Source organism: Hippocampus zosterae, chromosome 15 (assembly GCF_025434085.1).
Source record: "Hippocampus zosterae strain Florida chromosome 15, ASM2543408v3, whole genome shotgun sequence".
NCBI lineage: Eukaryota > Metazoa > Chordata > Actinopteri > Syngnathiformes > Syngnathidae > Hippocampus > Hippocampus zosterae.
In genome coordinates, this window is record NC_067465.1 from 14140583 (window position 1) to 14161600 (window position 21018).

At 41.7% G+C, this 21018-nt stretch overlaps 2 protein-coding genes across 8 annotated transcripts in view; one reads left to right on the forward strand and one right to left on the reverse strand.

Annotated features, from left to right (window-relative positions):
• Window positions 1-1089: 1089 nt before the first annotated feature.
• On the reverse strand, window positions 1090-14911 carry atg9b (autophagy related 9B). 2 transcript variants are annotated; one of them, XM_052088429.1, is made up of 15 exons: window positions 14520-14911; window positions 14244-14390; window positions 14098-14145; window positions 13023-13083; window positions 12088-12258; window positions 10113-10254; window positions 9093-9841; window positions 8861-9014; window positions 8309-8488; window positions 6267-6512; window positions 5945-6183; window positions 4968-5061; window positions 4795-4879; window positions 4370-4530; window positions 1090-3595 (listed from the first exon to the last, which is right to left on the reverse strand). In XM_052088429.1, the coding sequence occupies exons 2-14, from the start codon at window positions 14350-14352 to the stop codon at window positions 4388-4390; spliced, it is 2421 nt and encodes an 806-aa protein (XP_051944389.1). In that variant the 5' UTR covers window positions 14353-14390; window positions 14520-14911; the 3' UTR covers window positions 1090-3595; window positions 4370-4387. The 2 variants fall into 2 exon arrangements, with proteins under 2 accessions (XP_051944389.1, XP_051944390.1); XM_052088430.1 differs by having other exon boundaries at window positions 14244-14432.
• Window positions 14912-15089: 178 nt separating this feature from the next.
• Window positions 15090-21018, forward strand: part of abcb8 (ATP-binding cassette, sub-family B (MDR/TAP), member 8) — a 234825-nt gene continuing 228896 nt past the window's right edge. For 3 of the 6 annotated variants that reach the window (XR_007967153.1, XR_007967151.1, XR_007967152.1), the window contains exons 1-16: window positions 15090-15291; window positions 15947-16271; window positions 16346-16501; window positions 16578-16672; window positions 16742-16847; window positions 17494-17655; window positions 17877-17962; window positions 18051-18148; window positions 18226-18331; window positions 18407-18440; window positions 18522-18658; window positions 18751-18845; window positions 18926-19059; window positions 19386-19533; window positions 19931-20181; window positions 20307-20578. Coding sequence is in view for 3 of the 6 variants with exons in the window: in XM_052088459.1 (XP_051944419.1) it covers window positions 15194-15291; window positions 15947-16271; window positions 16346-16501; window positions 16578-16672; window positions 16742-16847; window positions 17494-17655; window positions 17877-17962; window positions 18051-18148; window positions 18226-18331; window positions 18407-18440; window positions 18522-18658; window positions 18751-18845; window positions 18926-19059; window positions 19386-19533; window positions 19931-20181; window positions 20307-20390 (2115 nt within the window). In the remaining 3 variants the exon portion in view is untranslated. Of the gene's footprint in view, window positions 15292-15946; window positions 16272-16345; window positions 16502-16577; window positions 16673-16741; window positions 16848-17493; window positions 17656-17876; window positions 17963-18050; window positions 18149-18225; window positions 18332-18406; window positions 18441-18521; window positions 18659-18750; window positions 18846-18925; window positions 19060-19385; window positions 19534-19930; window positions 20182-20306; window positions 20971-21018 lie in introns of those variants that run through there. The other 3 variants (XM_052088459.1, XM_052088460.1, XM_052088461.1) reach the window with 3 other exon arrangements.

A 21018-nucleotide genomic window follows, 5' to 3' on the forward strand; every position in this document is an offset into this window, starting at 1 on the left:
ATGAATGTGGAAAAAACCCTGGATATACCGCTTTTGTTTTGGTTTTAAGGTCTTGAAAGTTATTTGTTTAGCATCGTTTTTTTTTAAAAAATTGCTTCATTGGTGGTCATGTAAAATAATTGTAATAGAATGTAAAACTCTACGCAACAGCATCAGTAGTTAAAGAGCTTTAGTGCACCAATAGGAGAAGATATCACATCACAAGTGTTCAATCACAACCTTGGAAATGTTTTATTTCAAATGGGCAGTCACAGAATCAATAAAACACACTAAAAAAAAAAGATTAAATAAGATTCATCTGCCAGACACACAAAACATATATTGTGACACTGTCGAAAAAGTTTTTTTGGCGCGTTGCATTAGTCAGCTGCTATTAAAAACACCATGCTGCATAACCCATGGAGTATTTTAGCATGAAAACATAGAGCACCTTGTCCCAGTCTTTGTTATATTTGACTGGCATGTTTCTGTGAGGTTGTCCACGCCGATGACCTTGATGCCAGTAGATGACAGGACAGTGCAAATTCAGACAGCATAAATAAGTTAAATATGTATGTCGTCAGTCCCGTTGCAGTTCTTGAAAGCCGCATTGATTATAGTCAACAGTATTTACACAAAAAGTGGCCGTGGGGCAATTATTTACACAAGTGGATGATGCACCCGCTGACAAAATGGGGCACAGTGTTTATTTGAGGGAAGCCTTCATTGTTTTAAGTGGATGAAGCACCCACTGACTAATTGGGGCACGGTGTCTATCGAAGGAAGTGTTTATTTTACTAAGTGGATGACACACCAATGACTATTTTGGCCTTGGCGTCTAATTGAGGGTGGAGTTTATATGGATGAACTGAGTCATGGTGTTTATTTTAGGGAAGAGTTTATTTGTCTGAAGCAGTTGATAGATATAGCAACTACCAGGGGCACAGTGTCGATTTGAGAAAGTCTGGTGTCTGCCTATATTGCTCACTGGATGATGCACTGGGCCAAAAATTGGTGGATGGCGCCTATTTGTTGGTAGCATTTTTGCTCTAAGTGGATGCTGCATTGGTCAACATATGGTATTGCACCGATTTTTTTTGGGGGGGTGGGGGGTCAGAAGTGGATGATAGACTACCTGCTATTTGAGTTGGGGTGTCTACTTAAGGGAGATGTTTATTTTTTTTTCTTCATTGATTGGAGTACGCTGTCAATCGAAGGATGCGGTTTGTATTTCTTTGGTGGATTATGCAACTGTCAACAAATTGGGGCACAGTGTAAATTTAAAGGAGGCATTTATTTTTCTCAAGTGGATCCCGCACTGGCCAACAACATGTGGCATGGCTTTCATTTGAAGAGAAGCAATTATCTGTCTTAATTGGGGCCACTTTATGAGCAAATACAGTATTTCACCTTGATGTTACGCAGAGTGACTAAGAGCACGATACTGTGGAATATTTACCGTTAATGATGCAAATCCTATATGACCAGGGAGCAAGTATGAGTCCTTAATGCTAAGGCACTGCTTCAAACAAAAAGGAGCACACCAGCAGTGAGGTGTGACAGCAATATAAACAACTACAGTCTCTTTTACAAAGTGGATTTGTAAAATGCGTACACACACACACACACACACACAAATGTAAGCAAACAGTCAATGTATCATCAACATGGCCGATACAAAATGAGTCGTTTTATACAAACAGATGAGCTCAGGTCCCTTTCTGAGCTGTGTTGCATGTGCTGTGCATACATGAATGTACACTTAAAACTCTGCTTATTATATGTATATGTAAATATACATCAGTGCAAAATACTGACATGTTAGCATCGTGAAGCATTTGCTCTTCCTCAAACAGATAAAGACGCCAACGTGTTTAGCGTTTGTGATTTGAGCTACTAAACTTCTGTGTTCAAAACTAATCAAAGTCATAATGCAATGGTGTGTAGTCTACATATGTCTTTTTGATATGCGCGTGTGTGTGTTTACATATACATAATCTCTCAGGTTAAACTGTCCTAACGTGATCTTTCTTTTCGGCTACTCGCAATATGAGCACACCAATGTCTGTTAAGTATTAGTCACGCGAGGAAGCAATTTGACAAGAGAAATTGAAAAATATTTTCTGAAAATAAATAACGCTTATCCATTACAACATTTATATGTGCCTTCTTTTGATGAGGCCAATTGAGGCAAAAACTGGTCATATAGAAAAAGAATTAATAAATTCTGGGGAATTTTCCATGAAAATGAACAAGAATTGATGGAGAATAAATGATGCATACAGGGAATATGTCTATTCTATGATGTATGCATGTTTTCTGTGGTTCGCTGAATGAAATTGACTAAAATATTTAATGAAGTAAAAATCATTCTTACATAAAATGCCTTCATGACAGTTTAAAGACAGAAACTCTAATTAAAAAACAAAACAAAAATATGCCAGAAAATTTCCACTGCTTTTGCATCAACAGGTTATGTAAAAGCAACCCTCATGTGTTAAGAAATATATTTTCATCATGATAAATGTTGGATGGTGACACGATATATTAGTGGTTAAGCACATATGCCTCACTGTTATGTAGTTGAGGGTTCAAATCCTGGGCTTGTTGTGTGGAATTTTGTGTTCTCCCTGTACTTGCAGAGATTTTCTTCTGGCACTGACGCTTCAGCTTCCTCCACACTCCAAAAGTGTCCGTGTTGAGTTTATTTATTAAAATTTTATTAAAATTGTCTATGGGTGTGAGCGCAAGTGTGAATGCTTATTGGTCTACATGTGCCTTGTGATGCCCAGGAAGCACCCTGCCACCGCCCCAAAGGTCAGCAGGGATTAGGCCCCAAGGTCCCCCACGACTGTTATGAGCAGTATCGAAAATACCTGTAGATGCTTGGATTGAGTGTGAAATCAGTGCTCACTTTGCGGAATAAAACCAGGGAGTGGCCACACATGACCACTCAAGTGGTCTTTCTGGGACATTGCCACAGGTTTAGTACAGCACAGAAAACCTCCACTTCCTCTAATGGATTTGGATCCTATTTTGTCCGTCCTCCTGTTACTAAATAAATATCTTCCAAAAGAGTTGATAATACTGAACAACATCTGCGAGTGAACCCAACACAGACAGCAGCATCAAAATACTCCAAGTAAAGTCATTGATCGAGTGCTATTCTACTTATATGCATGAATTTTCTACACATCGCAAGGATCTAATCGCTATGATCCTCCCATGTGGCAATAATGCAGCCAAACACTACGCTAGATGCTTGTAATGTGCACTACAAACACTCGAATTGTGCACATACAGCCTTTGGCATTTTCCCCCATCAGTGGTCTTGTGAGTACACCATATCGTTTGCCTGGCCGCGCGCAAACACAAACACACAAACACATACGCGCGCGCGCGCGCACACAAACACACACACACACACACACACACACACACGCAAATGGTTCATCTGGACAAAATGAAAACATATATGCTTCCCTGATGTCTGTGCAGAAGAAGATAGTGGTTTCTTCATGTGTTTTGTCCATGTGTCAAAAGGATGGGTTTAAAGGTCTGTGCTGAAGGTCTTCAAAGGCCACAATGTTCATTGGTGAAAAGTCAAATGTAAACACTAGAAGGGAAAAAACAGGAAGCAGCGTTAAGATATTTGAACGTCTTAATAAGGGAAAAGACCACTAAGGCCCCCTCGAACATTATTGACTGGCTTTAAAAATATGGACCCGTGCTGCATTCAATAAAACTATGAAATATGACCATCAAATATTCCTGCTGTTCTGCCGTCACATGACAGTAGTTAACAGAGATCAAATAAAAGACAACAAACCACTTTAAAACTTTTTTTAGTTTGCTTGTTATAATTATTTGACAGTATTTGGTCGAGTAAAGTCAGATATATTTTATCATTTACAAGTGTCAGCACAATTTGTGTTTACAATCAGCCGTGCTTTTTGTTTATTTATTGTGATCATCGCTATGTTTTGTTTACTATTCGTGTTTTTTGTTTGCTTGCAAGGCTACTTTTTACAACTGATAATGTCATGTTAATGCTCGTCATTTTTTGTTTACTATCGTCAGCCATGTTTTTTAATTTACTTATTGAGATTATTGCTCATGTTTTTTTTTATGTTTCAATGCAGTATTGAGGACGGCACGGTGGATGATTAGCTCGCCCGCCTCACAGTGCAGAGGTCCAGCGTTTGAATCTGAGAGCCGACCTTCCTGTATGACATTTGCATTTTCTGCCCTTGCCTGCGTGGGGTTTTTTTTTCTCTTATAATTGGGGTCCTTCTCATTACTGCACCAGATAACAAACCTTTAACAAATTAGAAGCAAATTTTTCATGTACTTGTTCATGAACCTACATGGTTAAAAATTAAGCACACACCTTATGTCATAAGGCACTTCAAAGAGTCCTGGTGTCCTGTTTCAAAGTAGATGCATTATTTATCTCTTCTTCACCTTCCTCATCCTCATCTTCTTCGCGCCACCCACCAAGATGCACCGGTGTGACCAAAGATGGCGTAGAACCAACGTGGGCGAGGTAACCTGAAAATTTTCAGTTTGAATGAACTCACCAACTACAAAAATATCTCTTGTATTTTTGCTTTCCATTGCAAAACCCTATGACATGCCTGTAAGACGTTTTCACTTTATGTCTCAATAGAGTGAAGACCTCAAGAAATATCCAAGAAGACATTTCCAGAGTTCAACCAACATTTTCAAGATTTTGCTCTACACACAGCTTCTCATTTAATGCCCATCGCTGCTCTGCTCATTTGCAGTCCAACACCTGACCAGTGTTGAAATTACCAGTGTTGCCATGCAGCTCAGTCATTGGCACCGTGCTATGCCAAAGCCCTGAACTTCTCTGCGGGTGCGACGTCTGCTGGTGGAGCTGAAGAGACAGATTGGTGTCAGTAAAAGGCGAACAAGTGCCCTTGTGTAAGTGAATTGGAACATGTGACACCCAAGAGAAAAATTACCTCATGCAGGTAGATAGCGTGAAGGCTCATCTCTGCTGAGGCAAACTCCGAGTGCAGCGCATTACTTCTTAAACGGCTATCACTGAATGACATACTAATAGAAACACAAAACATATCAAATCTGGAGCATTCATTTTTTAATTGCCTTTCTATGATCATACAACATACAGTACGTGTCTGCCCAGCCATAAAGTGTAATTAAACCACCAAATAAATCTGAAGCTATCTGCAGATCAGCAGGCACGTCATATCTGCGAGTGAGACATGCCGCACTTCTGCCCCGCTGTTACATAACAGTGGGGCTAGTTACATAATAACTATAGCTTCAACAAGTTTCTCCCACCAATTAGCGTATAGCTGGGCTCCTAGAGCTGCCATTGTCAAGCGACATTTGGAGTGCAGAATTTCAAAGACAAAAGGTAACCAGAGCTGGCGTGCGTTTAAACAGTGTTGCCAACATGAGCTTCTGATAATCAGCACAAACTCACTCAACAAAATTGTCAACATGGGAGTGGCCACGCGCCACACCACTGCACTTTTTGACAAGTGCAATTCTACAGCTTGCTGATGAAATGCTTCCTCTGTGAGTAAAAAATTTGTTGGGATTGGATTGCCGTTCGCTTTAAGCTTGTGAGTGTTTGGGTTTATAAAGTAAAATTAGCCTGTATGGCTTTGCATACACTCTCCCTAACCAGTGGGAATCCATCGGGGTGAATTTAATCTGCTCTGGGATTTGAATCAGTTCCAAAATAACAACAACACCGCATCAAGAATAAGTCGTGATGGCAAGGTAGGAGCCGTGGCTAAGAATGACTTGTTCAACATGCACTATCTTACAGATCAAGTTTTCTCATCTTGTGAGTGTGAACATACACGAGGCTATAATTTAACTCTTGTTACTGTCCTTTGAACTAAATAAACTAAACATAATACAATGTCTTTTATACATCATGCAATGTTTGAGGTCTGTTTGGTACCTGTCGAGAATGGTTCGATCACTGTGGTAGATGGTGCTCTCTTGATGTATTGAGGAAGCTTGGTTGCGTTGCGCGTGTCCCCGCCCAGTGTGCAGCAGCTGGGAAGTGGACAAAGAGGCCAGGACACTGGCGGCGGCTGATGCTGCTGTACTTGGTGGGATAAAGCGGTGATCTCTGCCTTGTAGTCCTGACGCGGTGAGAACGGGGTGCGCCAGGACGCTGGCCAGCAGATTTTCAGGCTGGGAACAATAACAGCGATGTGGTGAAACAATTCATAACGGCTGCACAGAAATGGACTGGGTTTGTCTGCAGGATTTTTCACCCTGGTAGCAGACTCGTTGGACTGCAGAGAGGTACACAGAGGAGCCTCAGAAAGCAGGAGCTGCGTGGAAGGACCGCCTTGCGCATCATGTTGCACCTTCTCCTTCAGGTGGCTGATGAACACCGAGCTATCCAGCGGTGGCTGCCAGTGTGGGTTCTTAATGGTGAAGTGCATGAGCGACAACTCCGTCTTGCCATTCTCGGCCTGCTGGTACACCGACGCCTCCGTCTGGCCCTCGGACAGCCACTGCAAAACCATCAGACATGTTAAAATATTTCATTAGTAACTGTGGGTGTAGACTGTGTGGAGGGGTAATGAACTGTGTCTACACACATAGTGCTTTTTAACATCCTAACATATTGCAGGTAAAAATATAATAATGTGTACTTAATGCTCTTACAATGCGTGGTGTACTCAAAATCACATGCTTAACAAATTTGACCATCAACGAAACTCCAGCAGCTTATACATGTAATATCAAGCCAGACCAGTAAGAGGCAGCATGGTCACACAGCACAACCACACTGACGGAAAATACAACGATAAGAGAAATAATTCAAGCAGTAATAGAAGCTTGATTGCTTGTTTGCTTATCTGGTCTACTCCTTGTCATTTGTGGTGAATGACTTGTGAGACTTGTAATAAAAACACAACACAAATAGTAGCTCCTTTGGGAAGGAAAAAAAGAACATAATTGCCCGCGGGGGGGTTTCCTGTGTTCAAAAATGTTTGGTGACCGCCTCCAGTTAATTTTGTGCCACCCCCAGCCAAACAGATTGATATTGCAACACAGCGTAAAGCTCCAACTCTGCTGATTGAGGGATTGATGTCCCTCTGCAGCAGCTTCATATGTTAACTGCAGTTGCTGTGTTGCGCCACTAGGGATGCACTATATCAGTAGCAGTGTACAGGAAAGCAACTACCGAAGAAGAAACAGATCAAATCAGATCATTCCACCACCAGGTATCCTTATCTACTTTCCTTCCAGATGATACATCAAGTACTTTCCTCCTTGTCTCCCTGATCACATTAGCTGTATGTCCAGTCATCTGGAAGCACATCCTTGACCGCCTAGTGCTTGTCTCAACTCCTTCCTAAAAGTCATGCGACACACTTACCGGTACTTTTTCAGCTTCCACCATTTTGTTCTCTCCACCAGAGTCATTCTACACACCACCAAACTATCCTGTCTGGCTACACTCTCACCTTCCACTACTTTGCAGTCACATCCAAGCATGTCGTGTATATTAAAATAAAAGTTTCCTATCACTACACAGTAACGTTTATGATTTTTAGCGTTAGGGAAAACCAGCAATCAGCAAACCTCGCGAAGAGGAAAGTCATGTCCTGGTGAAACAGCAGATAAATTAATGCAACAGCCTGTTAAAATGTAATAATCAATGGTGGTGACAACAGGTGGAAATTTGGTCTGAAACACTGGTGATACCGAGCGTCGGAATGTAAGACAGAACGAGTCACTGAGGCGAAGCTATATAAATCTGTTTCCAATTAGGAACATAACAATGCAAAGTCAACGTGTACGTGATTGAAACCTTATTTTTGGATTCCTCTTTCCATCTCGTCTAAAAGAAAAAAAACACATGAGCCATGGGCTTTGACAAGCAGAGGTAAATAAATTTACCTGGCTCAGACATACTGAGGAAGTCATGCACTGTTATTTATGCCAAAAGCAACTGTGCCCAAACACAGAAGGCAACGCTGCCTCCCTTGTGACACAGCCATCAACCAACTACAGGCTGGACACATTAAAAAGACCTAAGGTGACAACTTTTCACAAAGCAGCTAAGATGAGAAGTATATTAATGATGGTAGTACCTAAAATCACTCAATCAATAAAGTTATAACAACTAAAATAATGTAGTTTAGGTAGGTAGTCTAAGGAATGCCAGGAAAAACCCTGGCCCCGGATGATCTTTTAGAGACATCCATTAATTGGGCTTTTGCAAAGTTGGCTCAAATAACTGGTGGGAATAAAAGCTTAACTTTGCCAAATTTGTGTGTACTGCTTGAGTTTTGCTTACAGTTGGATTCCCGTGGCGTCTGATGTCCATTTGTGCAAAGGAGCAGATGTCTCCCACACCAATCACCTCCACCGTAAAGTTCCTGAAGAAGTCGATGATCTCCAGAGACTTGTTCCTCAGCAGGAAGATGAGAATAAAGGGCGTAATGATAGGACTGAGCAGCTCCTCCAGGATGAACACCTGATCCCAGCAGAGAACAGTTTAGTGTGATTAAAAACAGTACATGAGATGGATGGCTGCCAACAAGTTTGGAATGAGTGAAATGAACGCATTACATGAGCAGTGTCATTTGATTGTTTTGTATTGATATAAATACAAATTACAAATCATATTGATATAAATTGAGTGCAATTTTACAGTTTGACATTTTTACTCCAAATATGGCTCAAATGCTGGGGCGTCGTCATTTGGTGATACACTACATTGAAAGAAATTAAACCTATGTATGCCAAGTGATCAGAATCACCTGACAACTCTTAAAAAAAAATCATCCTCAACTGAATAGAAAGTGTGACAAGGCTGCACTCAACCAGCGAGGTTTCTTGAACTCACCGCTTTGTACTGGAACAGCTGTGCCACCTCATCACGGGTTTCACTCTTGTTAGCACTTCCCCTCCAGTGGTCGGGCATATAGTGGATGTGGGCCAGCATGCACTGCAAAAGCTGTTCTGGGCACCAAACCATATGCTCGTCTGGGATGAAGGACCTTGCGTCGGACAAAACACATTTTGGTGTTTACTAATGTGTACGCAGAAGCATTGGACACAAGGATCAAACAACCCACCTGGTGATGGTGATAACCACTCCCAGCACGGTGATGCCAGTCAGAATGTGTTGCACCGTCAGGACGTCTTCGTCGTAGACAGTCAGCACAATGAGCACGGCCAACACAGAGCCCGAGAAGAAGGCAACATTTTTAGCAAGAACTGTGAGCAGCGGCGACGTGAAGGAGTTCATGTATTTGGACGTGGGCTTGTAGCCTCGGCCCAAGCGTCCGTGCAGTTCGTGGTTCAGCTCATTGAAGTGGCGCAGGTACAGTCTTCCGTAGAGAGACCAGCGACGTGCGCCCAGACTTCCGGGCTCGCGGCGGACGATCTCTGTGTAACTGAAGAATGCGTAGAGCACCTGCCACACCAGTATGAAAGGACAAAGCAGCAGATTGGCCACGCCCATGATCAGGATGACCCTGCTGAGCTGCTGCGCCAGCTCCAGCCGATTGCTGCTGCGCTTGTACTTGGGGTGCAGGTTCCACTTGTTCTGGAACAGCGAGCCTGGGCCCCAGAAGAGGATGAGCTCAAAGTTGTACTTTAAGCCCTGCGTGAGGAACACAACATCACCCACTAGGGGGAGCTGTATTCGCACGGGGAGCAGGGATTTGTTGATCATGGCCACCATGTAGTTCTTGAAGCGCAGGATGCGGTGATAGATGTCCAGTTCTGTCAGCTCTTTCTTGTGGATGCACATTTGCTGCTCTCGCTGCAGGCTGATGAGACGGTCCTGGACTTCCTGCCATGTGAAGTTGCATAGTTCATCCTGGGACAATGAAGCAGAGGATTCAGAGTTGCACATTAGCAAATGTGCAAACTTAGGAGGAGTGGATACAACAACAGAAGAGTTGAAATGCTTTTACAGTCTTCAAAAGAGATGTAAAGTGAATGTGTAAAGTGTAGGATAATTCTTGCTCCTTGGTTATTTTGACAGAATCATGTCACAAACATTGCCAAGTGGGAGTTGTTTAAAGTTGTTGTTTAAAGAAACACCAGAATGTCTCCTTTAACATCTCAACTCATGAATCCATGTGTACCATTCTGATCTTCAGCGCTTTAATGTAGAACTGCCGGATTTCCCAGTAGCTCAGGACATTGCAAATGACCTTGATGAGTCGATAGAGCCAGAAGATGGCTGCCATGGTGAGAAGAAATATGATCCAACTGTTCTCTTGGATGCTGAAGGTAGACATTAAGACATACAAAACAAAGACAGTTTACAGATAATGCATAATCTTAGCTACATGTTTCCAAGTGGCAGGCAGAATAATGTCGTAAAGTTAGTAAGCTTGGGAGGGTCATTAATTTGAGTGAAAAATCATAATGCTACAAGAATATTCCTAAAATGGATGGAGGAGGAAAAAATCTTTTTTCAAGTAAAAAGTTACCATGCTATGAGAATGAGTAGTAACAAGATTATTTTTTAAATAAAAGTCGTAATTTTACAAGAATAACATTGTATAGGAGAAGAAGTAGTAATGTTACAAGAATAATATGTGTCATCATGGGGGAAGTCATCTTTTTGGATAAAGTTGTAATGTTACAAAAAAGGATCGTCTGGTTGAGCAAAAAGTCAGAAATGTGTCATTTTTAGTGTAACCCCCCCCCCCCACACACACACACAATTTTATAAGAATGAAACAGGAATACCGTACTTAGAGAAAAATAACTTTTTATGTCCTAGTGTTATGATGAAAAATACATATTGTCTCGGGAAAATATCATATTGCCAGGAGAATATATTAAGAAAATTATAATCTCTCAAATAAAAAGTCATAATGTTTCAAAGGGGAGGTCTGATTTTTAAGAACCAAACCTTAACATGTACAACGACCCTAAGTGGAAACTAGCAGGTGCATATCAATATATCATCATTAAATATGCATCACAAAAAATGACATTGTCACACAGCCAAACAGTCGATTTCTGCCATTGCGGCTTTATCATTTAAATACTTGAAATTAACTTGACAAGTCCTGGACAGTGGCCGTCACAAATCCTTGTTTTATGATTTTGCGAGAGAGAAATGACCTGCACTTCAGCGACAGCGAGCAAAACAACTATTTACATATCTTATCCTGACACAACTATGATTATGCAACTTAAGAAAGTTTCATTGGGAAATTAGACAAGGAACAAGTGGATCCCACAAAGAGTTCCAAGAAGTTTTGCGTGACTTTTTTTTTTTTAGATCTTTGTGTAAGCTGTTGAAAATAAGCACAAGCCAGACTACTGTGGCGGAAAAATATGATAACATCGGACAGAGCTTGTTCCTCACAGCCTGCCAGCAAAGTCTCATGTGGCAGTCAGCTGCAGCCAAAATGCATCTCGGCTGACCACTTTTACCTCACCGAGACGGATCAATGACAGTAGGTGCAACACGACAACTTCACAGTGTCATCACCGCTTAAATGCCGCAACAGGAAAACCAATCACAGGGTACTAAAATAAAGGGAACAACCTCCTTCGAACAACATGACTTTAAAAGACAGAAATAAATGAGTTTCAAAGACCACAATGTGGACATCCTCGTGGTGTTTATGTTAACTTCCATCCACCCATTATCTGAACCGCTTATCCTCTACTAAGGGTGCGGGCTTGCTCACAACACCCTGCGTTATCTAAAAAAAAAAGTTTTTAACAAAGCATGACTAGTTCAATTTTTGTATTCGCTATAAGTCTGAGTCTGTTTAAAACTAGAAATGTGTAGTTACTGATGACAACAATGTACCCAACAATTTGAAAATGCACCACAAAAGCATTCACGGTTTTCAGACTTTGAAAACAAATTCTGACTTTTTTCAGGTTAAATGTTGTTCTAGTCCAAGAGAAGAGTTATATTTTCTTGACTCAATAAAACATCATGTTGTATTGTTAACAAGAATAGAGAATGGAGAACATTGCTAGAACAACTATTCATTCACAAGTACGGGCAGTGGATGGAAGTCAAGAATATTCATCTTTAAAATGTCCTAAAATATGGCAGAGGTAGTTTAACAAATGCGTTCTTACATCTGAGTGCACTGCTGGCTGGGCAAAAGGGCATCGGGGATGGTGACCTTGCTTCTGTCCAACGGGTTGTGGCCCGGCCCCGTGTGATTGACAGCACGGTTGGCGAACAGGACATCATAATCCACACAGTTGACCAAGAATGTTGTGAACGTGACGACGAACAAAAACTGACTGTTGAGCACAAAAAAAGAACACTTAAAGCTTCAATACCACAAGACTTGGCATCGATGTGCCTGTGCAACCCCCCCACCCCCAAAAAAATCCAAAGGAGAACCGTGTCTCCTCTTGTTGACATAATTAAACGAGGTGACTCCAAAGGCTAAACATTGTCGACCAAATTTGTCCACCCCCCCACTTATGTCGATACCATTCAATACAGCACAGAGATATGGGTAAAAATAGATGGAGGAATACCATCAGTATAGATGACACATATTGATTTGAGAATCTGAACTCAACACGCATTGTTGGGGTAATCAATTGTAACAGTCAGTGTTGTATTAAATATCATGAGTCACTGGGCTGTCACTGTACGCTTATTAGTTCATAACGCCATGTATTAACGCAACCTGTGGCCACATTCAGACAAACAGCCCAACAAGGCCTAAAAATAGATGTGCCCCCACTGGTCGAGCACAGACAAAGTCTCAGACAGCCGGAATGGAAAATAAACACTACATGAGAGGAGGTCAAGTGCTGTGTATGATTGAAATAGATTGGAAAAGTCAACATAAATCCAAGCATTTTTAGTTCTGCTTGTGTTAAATATTTAAAAATGATTGAAAGTGCTTAATTCATCCAGGTGACGGAGTTCATGTTGAAGCCTGGGGGCATATTTAACCGTGATGAACACAAAAGCAACCAGCAGCATCCATCTGAACATACACAACGCATCCTGTTGGAATGCAGAAATATTTATAATATATCATACTCACACAAGTTCAAAGAACTCTGACAGCATCATGCAGGCGAAGCCATTCTTTTGATGAAAATGATAGATGTGGACGCGCACAGGTTAAGGGAAAACATGGCACATTCATATGAAAAGTATTTTAAAAAAACGAATATGAAGCTCTATACAGAGGAGTATAACCATAGTTCTGGGAAATAGATGCTTAAAAAAACCTGTAGCTCATCAGGCTAACATTGGGATAGTCACTGAGGAAATGTGTGAAAAAATGGGCCACGGAATGGGCTACAATAATGAGTCTGGCTGCTCAGTAACATTTTTCTGTGCATCATGAACACTCCAACAGCCTCCACTGCCGAGCACTACCTGCAGGCAAAAAAGCAGCTTCAGTGACAGGCAGCTGTCATTGCCCTTCTCCACTGACAAAAGAAATCCTCCCTCCTCCATGCCATGTCACCCCACACAAACTCTGAAGTGTCAACATTTTGCACATTGATCATCTCATTCTAGACTTTCAGACTGCAATTAAATGTTGACCTCTATTTTATTTAATTAAAAATTGGCATGTAAAGATCCATTTAATTTTATATCTGTAATATTATCTATCTATCTAGTTTAGCTTGTAGCAGACATGTGCACATTCCTGCATTACGTCTTTGATCCACTGTTGACACTTTGATTTGCTCCTCTTTCATCTATTACTGCTTCAAACAACAAAGTGAATGGAGGAAAAGTGGTTAAGATGGCACGACTGTCTGTTTTATGTGTTGTGTTGTATTGTTTTGTCATTTTATGTTAAGTGTTCTTTTGATGGCGGCGCGGGCACCCGTAGCGGCTCCTCTTGTTGTCAGTTGTCTGTTTAAGAGGGAGGAAATTTCATCTACATACAACACATTTGACAATAAAGTTTGATACTTGATTTATCTATCAAGGTTACAGTTAGGTCTCCTTTATATATATATTTTTTAAATTAGAACATCTTAAGCCATCCGGTGGCACAGAATAATTCTGTTGCACTTTGGGGTTCCACTGACTTAACTAGTAAATATGGGTCCATAAGGCTCAATGCAATAGCACACGTCACAGAAAAACAGACCAGGATATTCGAGTGAAGAAGTTATCCAAGTTCTTGATGTGGTGCCATGAATCTGCAACACAAATGTCGGGGAATATTATGAGAGGATAAGGAAAGAGCATCGCTGCGAGATTTTTAAAGCTGGTACGCCACATTATTTAGTTTGTTTACCTTTCAGGCCTTCAGGCACATGGAGCAGCAAGTCCTCCTCCCCGGGTGGAGAGTCCTCCTCCAGGTCCTCAATTCTCTGATACTCCCGGTAGGCTTCCAAGTTGGCCATGGTTGTGCTTCACATTCTCCACTCAGTCGTTCAACTCACTGAAGAGGAAGCTACTATGTGTCACCGTGCAAAATGAAGACCTTCAAAAGCGTGGCTACATTCTTCAGAGACCGACTCGAAAACTCCAAGTCAGCCTAGCTACAAGCTACTTTAGCGTGGCAACTTACGATAGCTTGTGACGTAACACTCAAAATCTCCCCGAGGAGTATTCCGTTAATGTTCTTGTTGTGATACGCCAACCGTACACAATAAAACGGCCCCGCGGCGAGTGTGAAGTAGTCGGGTAGTGTGGGAATGATTCAGCCAGTCGAGCGTGGTCAGGCAGAGTGCACCGTTTGTTTTGTTCCCGACTCGCTCCGTCCATCCGCTGGTGTCGAACTCTTTTTTCTCTCCGTTCAGCGAATAAACAATGGTGACTCGCGTTCTTTCAATCCGAAGGCGTTTGTTGCATCGACCAATCTTCAAGTTCCGCCAGTTCTCTTCCAAAAATACAACATACATTACGTGTGTTCACACTGTTTTTGTCTTGCACAAACAAACGTCACTACAGGTTTCGGACGTGACAACTTCCGTTATACTGTTGTAGTTTTCACGAAAGGTTGTGCGATTTCCATGTCATGTTGTTTCGGGAAATCCAAAATAAATTAAAAGACACATCATTTAATTTAGAAACGTAATATAATTGTGTGTGTGAGGAATTGCCCGATACTAAAAAGGTTAAAAAATAACCTCTCCGCCTATCATGAGAAGTGCATTCTGGGTGAATTCAATATGGCGGCGCGCTTGTAGCCTCAAGATAATGAACTAATTTGTGTTCGTTTTTATAAAGATAGGCGTTAACATGTGGTATTGGTGGCGAGTAAGCTTTTCTGCACCAGTGAAGTCACTGTCGCTACATCTGCAGTGTAATAAAACGGCTGGTTTATGGAAATATTCACGGTAGGGTAATGTGACCCCCTAGCATGGTCTTATGACAGCTTAATGCTTGTTGCTCCTTCAACCAGATTTGCTTAGTCGATAATAGGCTTGTATGTACGTTGCTTCTTTATTTTATTTAAACGTCCAATGTAATTAGTTTTTGTTCGTTATAATTGTTACAAGATTGAAATTATTATGTATGGTGCAAATTTGATATATAAAATTGTAATAACTAATTGAAAATAGAAGTAAATTATAGTCATCCAGTCGAACATCCAGTCAGTTGTCTCATTTTGCTTTTCGTCAATTTTAAGTGAAGTAATTATCAATTAAGGCCAGTGTGTAAAAGTAAGCCAATATTAACAATACAATATAATAAAGAAACTACTAGAAATTGTTCAGTTAATTACAATTTATGAAGAACTACTAATAGAATAATAATCACTGAAGAATTAGCATATGGTTGAGGTTCCACTTAATTGTACTTGTAAAAATTATTTTATTATGTTGTAGTTTTGTATATACGTAGTGATCTACAGTACAAATATTTGGCATATAGCCAAAAATAATTATTATTTCATTAGCAGCTGCTAATCAGCTTCTCAGTTTATTGGGACAATTCCTATAGACAATGTATGGCTATTTTGGGGGCCCTAACATTTCATTTTGTATACAGATTGCATTCATCTTTGGGATCCAATGGTTTGTGCGTCTCACGTCAACATGGGAATGTCGTCAGTCGCTTGTGGAGCTTGGCTCATAGAGCTCTGCGACAGTCAGCCACGAAAGCATCCAAACGCTCTGGTGTGACACTGAGGTTCATCTTCACGCCAGCTGTGCTTACGGTGTCTGGGCGACTGTTTTGCCACACCGCGTACTGCAAGGAAGATGTGAACAACAACATCCCAGTAGAGACTGTGAACAAAAATCCAGAGTTCAAATGGCACATTCTGTGGGAGTTTGTGAAGCCTCAGCTGTTTGCGGTCACATGTGCTGTCGTGGTAAGCCAGTGCACGTAAATCGAATGAAACATTTATGGCGTTATAATCAATTTACTGTATTGTTTTCTTTCCAGCTGGCTTTTGGTGCAGCCATTTTAAACATTCAAATCCCTCTAATGCTGGGGGAGCTGGTGAATGTCGTGGCACGCTACCTGATAGAACAAACTGGGAATTATATCAGTGAAATAAGAGGACCTGCTTTTAAATTGCTTGGACTGTACGGCATCCAAGTACGTAAACATTTAGAACAAATGATCCACATATGACACTTCTGTAATTGCTTTAAGAACTGGAAATGTACGACAGGGCTTGTTAACAAGCGGCTACATCATCCTGCTCTCAAGGATCGGAGAAAGGGTGGCAGCCGACATGAGGAAAACCCTTTTTGCGTCACTACTGAGGTGTTTATTCCTAAGTGTCCTTTTACTTAAACCACCTGTCCCATCATTGAGATACTTTTTGTCTCTCAGGCAAGACGTGGCGTTCTTTGACGCTAACAAAACTGGACAACTGGTGAATCGCTTAACAGCTGACATTCAGGAGTTCAAGTCTTCTTTTAAGTTGGTCATCTCTCAGGTACAATGTAAAAATTACCTTGTTTCCCATATGGTGGCATGGTCTCTCCTTACTGAACTGCAGAGAGTACCAGTGATCCAAGAGTGCATGTACTCATTAATACATTCACCCATTTTCTCGAGTGTTTGTCTTCATTAGGGTGTTGGGTGAGCTAAAGCAATTGAAATAAAGTCAATACCAATAAAATAGTATTGCCTATTGAACAGTGGGCGGCCCGGTAGTCCAGTGGTTAGCACGTCGGCTTCACAGTGCAGAGATACCGGGTTCGATTCCAGCTCCGGCCTCCCTGTGTGGAGTTTGCATGTTCTCCCCGGGCCTGCGTGGGTTTTCTCCGGGTGCTCCGGTTTCCTCCCACATTCCAAAAATTTTAGTTTCCCTCAGAGGACCAAAATTGGGATTTGCAATTTTGTATTTAGCAAGAGACATGAAGTCAGTGCTCATGACTTCCCTTCGTGTGCCACTTAAAATGATGTTGTGGCCCCCGTGCTTTGAGTTTGGCATCTGTGCATCAGCTGATGCTCCTGCCGTGTAATTAGGGTGCAGCGTACATTAGCGTGGAGGCCACACTATCAAGAAATGCAGTATTTGAAACTGGTGAAAGTTGCCTTTGGCATTTCTAATTTGTGGATTTTGCTGATGATTTCAGGGTCTGCGGAGTATCACACAGACAGTCGGATGCTTTGTGTCGCTTTACATCATCTCTCCAAAACTCACAGGCTTGACCGTGGTGGTGCTCCCCTGTCTAGTATTGGCAGGGGCTCTCATCGGCTCATTCCTCCGCAGACTTTCCCGTTTGGCTCAAGAACAGGTTCTCCACTTCTTAAACAGACTGGATTAACACTGCATGGTTCAAGTGTCACCCATTTCCTTTTTTCCCTTTGCTCTCAAGTGGCACAATTTTAAAATGCGTCATGGCAGCATGAGTGGAATGAGGCACTTGGACCTGGAGTGTAAATCCAGCCATAGTCGCATATGTCTTGTGTAAATCAGATGAGAAATGGATCGCAACTATTGTGTGTTACCACAAAGGTTGCTAAAGCCACCGGAGTGGCGGATGAGGCTCTAGGTAATGTACGGACAGTGAAAGCCTTTGCCATGGAGGAGCGGGAGCTACAGTAAGTGAAACGTGTTTGACTTGATGTACTCAAAGCTGTGAGATGTGTTCAGATAAAATTCTTCCATTTCCACCATGTTATCTCCCAGGTTGTACGCATATGAAGTTGAAAAGTCTTGTGAAATGAATGAAAATCTTGGGACTGGAATTGCTGTCTTCCAGGGACTTTCAAACATTGCCCTCAACTGTGAGTCTTCATTTTCACCACTGAAAAAATAATATAAGTTTGTCGCAATATTTTTTTTTTTTAATATGTCAATGCAGGCATTGTTCTGGGAACTATTTTTGCTGGGGGAACTCTCATTTCGAGCAATGAAATGTCACCTGGAGACCTCATGTCCTTCTTGGTTGCTTCCCAGACGGTGCAGAGGTAAAGGATGCATCTCATTTGATGAATATGCCTTCAATCAGAGCGACTTTAACCTTTTTTTGTGGCAATTATTAGGTCCTTAGCCAGTATCTCTATACTTTTTGGGCAAGTAAGTCAAATCTAGTAAAATGCAGGATAAGTAGCTTGTTGGCTTTGGTTTGCTCTCGTTGCTTCCACCTGTTCTCTTCAGATGGTGAGAGGAACAAGCGCTGGTGCTCGTGTTTTTGAATATTTGTCGTTGAAGCCTACCATTCCTCTTTCCGGCGGGGGACGCATCCCGTATCATTCTCTGGCAGGAAGAGTTGATTTTCTCAACATTTCATTCAGGTTGTAGCCTTCATTTGGACATTTTGTGAACAGAAACTTTAAATTGTACCATTTGGGGTCTGTTTTTATTTTTTGTGATTTTATATTTGTAGCTATCCAACACGACCAGGCCATATAATTTTGGACAGGTTCAACCTAACATTGCCACCTAGCAAAACAATTGCCATTGTCGGGGAATCTGGAGGAGGTAATTTCATAATGAACAATATAATGAGACAGGTTGATGCAAACTGTACAATAATGTGCATGATGTATTATTCATTTCAGGCAAGTCCACAGTAGCAGCTTTATTGGAGCGTTTCTATGACCCGACGAGTGGGGTGGTAATGTTGGACGGACTCGACATTCGAACCCTTGATCTTTGCTGGCTCAGGGGACAAGTTATTGGATTTATCAATCAAGTAAAAGAAAATTATCTTTTATTCAAATTTTGTAGTAAAAAAGGCATACATAGGGACCTCCATGCTCGCAGATGCCCAATTACTGAATGAATAAATGTCTCTTTAATTAGGTGCCTTTTTTTATCCATTGGGAAAAATTATTGGGTCTTTGCTAACTAATTAATAGAGAGAAAAAAATCATAAAATTAGGCTCAGTTATCAATGCCTGTGTGCCCCACCTTAAGTGAGTTTGTATTTGTACATGACCACTTAATGGCGAAAGACAATTGTTACAATGACCTCACATAATGAGTTTCATTTGAACTGTGTCACGTTCTCCTCTGCAGGAGCCTGTTTTGTTTGGAACGTCTATCATGGAGAACATCCGCTTCGGGAAGCCCGAGGCCACCGACGCCGAAGTCTTTGAGGCTGCCAGGCAAGCCAATGCTCACCGCTTCATTACCAGTTTCCCAGATGGCTACAACACCGTGCTCGGTACGAGATCTTAATAATAACATGTCCCCTTTTGTTCTCATGTCAGCTTGCTCAATGCAGCTCTGCTTACCATTTTGCTCTGACATGGTCGTCAAGGACATTTCAACAAGTGATGTGGGCATCTTTTAATTACAATATGTCAGATTGTGTGTAGTCTGGTGGCCGGACTGAAGACGTAACTTGAAAGTGGCTCAGGATTTTAACCCAGGCTAGATAGTCATGTGGTAAATTATTTAAATAACTACTCACTCACCGGCACATTGTCAGGAAGAGGCAGGCAAAAGATTCACTTGGTTGTTTAACTTTGCACTAAATGAGTGGGTATGCATTCCATAGACCGTATTATCTTTATACAAGCCATTAAATTTCTTCATAATGTATCCCCTTTACATTACAGGCGAACGTGGTGTGACATTATCAGGAGGCCAGAAACAGCGTGTCGCGATCGCCCGGGCCCTCATTAAGAATCCGAGCATCCTGGTGCTGGACGAGGCCACCAGCGCCTTAGATGCTGAGTCGGAACGTGTGGTTCAGGAGGCTCTGGACCTGGCCACCCGGGGCCGTACTGTGCTCATCATCGCCCACCGCCTGAGCACCATACAGTCGGCTGACCTCATCTGCGTCATGAGCAACGGGCGCATTATAGAAGTGAGTATGGCCGAATGTTTTCAGCATGAATTGGTGAAAAAATTGTCTGCAGTCAAGTCATTGTTGTTCACTAAACTATGCCGATGTTTCAGTCGTCTGACTATAATTTGTAAAAACTTCTTAAGGCTGGAACTCACACGGAACTGCTGGGCCGAGGCGGACTGTATTGCGACCTGATCCGAAGGCAAAGAGCAGAGGGACAGAAATGAACCGTACTCAATCTGTTTATAAATGTTAATTATAGGGCGACATGGTCGACTGGCCTCACATTGTAGAGGTGCAGGGTTCGATTCCGGCTCCGGCCTCCCTGTGTGCAGTTTGCATGTTCTCACCATGCATGCGTGGGTTTTCTCCCGGTATTCCGGTTTCCTCCCACATTCCAAAAACATACACGTAAGTTAATGGAACACTCCAAATTGTCCCTAGCTGTTAATGTGAGCACGAATGGTTGTTCGTCTACGTTGTGCCCTGCGATAGGCTGGCAACCAGTTCAGGGTGTACCCTGTCTACTGTCCAAAGACACCTGGAATAGGCTCCATCGTGCCCGTGACCCTCGTGAGGATAAGTGGATTCGAAAATGGATGGATGGACTTTAATTTTACATTACCTCAGTCAAATGATTTATAAACGATAAGAAGTTGTTGTTTTTAATTAAAGTTAGGTAACTGGACCAGATGTGGGGGAAAACACACTACTATGATGTCTTTAAGATTTCTTAAATTGTTTACCTCAATCCAAAGCTTAGTCTACATGATTTATGAATAAAATGTTTTAATGAAATTGTGACAATGTGTGTCTTTTTATTTTTGGCAAATGTATCTTTTAAATTGTTAAAAT

What these genes read in the sequence shown, in the direction of transcription:
- atg9b (XM_052088429.1), bottom strand. Translation starts at nt 14,352, where the DNA reads ATGGCCAACTTGGAAGCCTACCGGGAGTATCAGAGAATTGAGGACCTG. An exon ending in GACGCCACGGGAATCCAACT is followed by an intron (nt 6,513 to 8,308) that starts GTAAGCAAAACT and finishes ATGGTTTTGCAG; the next exon opens with TGGCTGTCCGAGGGCCAGAC. An exon ending in GATCGAACCATTCTCGACAG is followed by an intron (nt 5,062 to 5,944) that starts GTACCAAACAGA and finishes TGTTTCTATTAG; the next exon opens with TATGTCATTCAGTGATAGCC.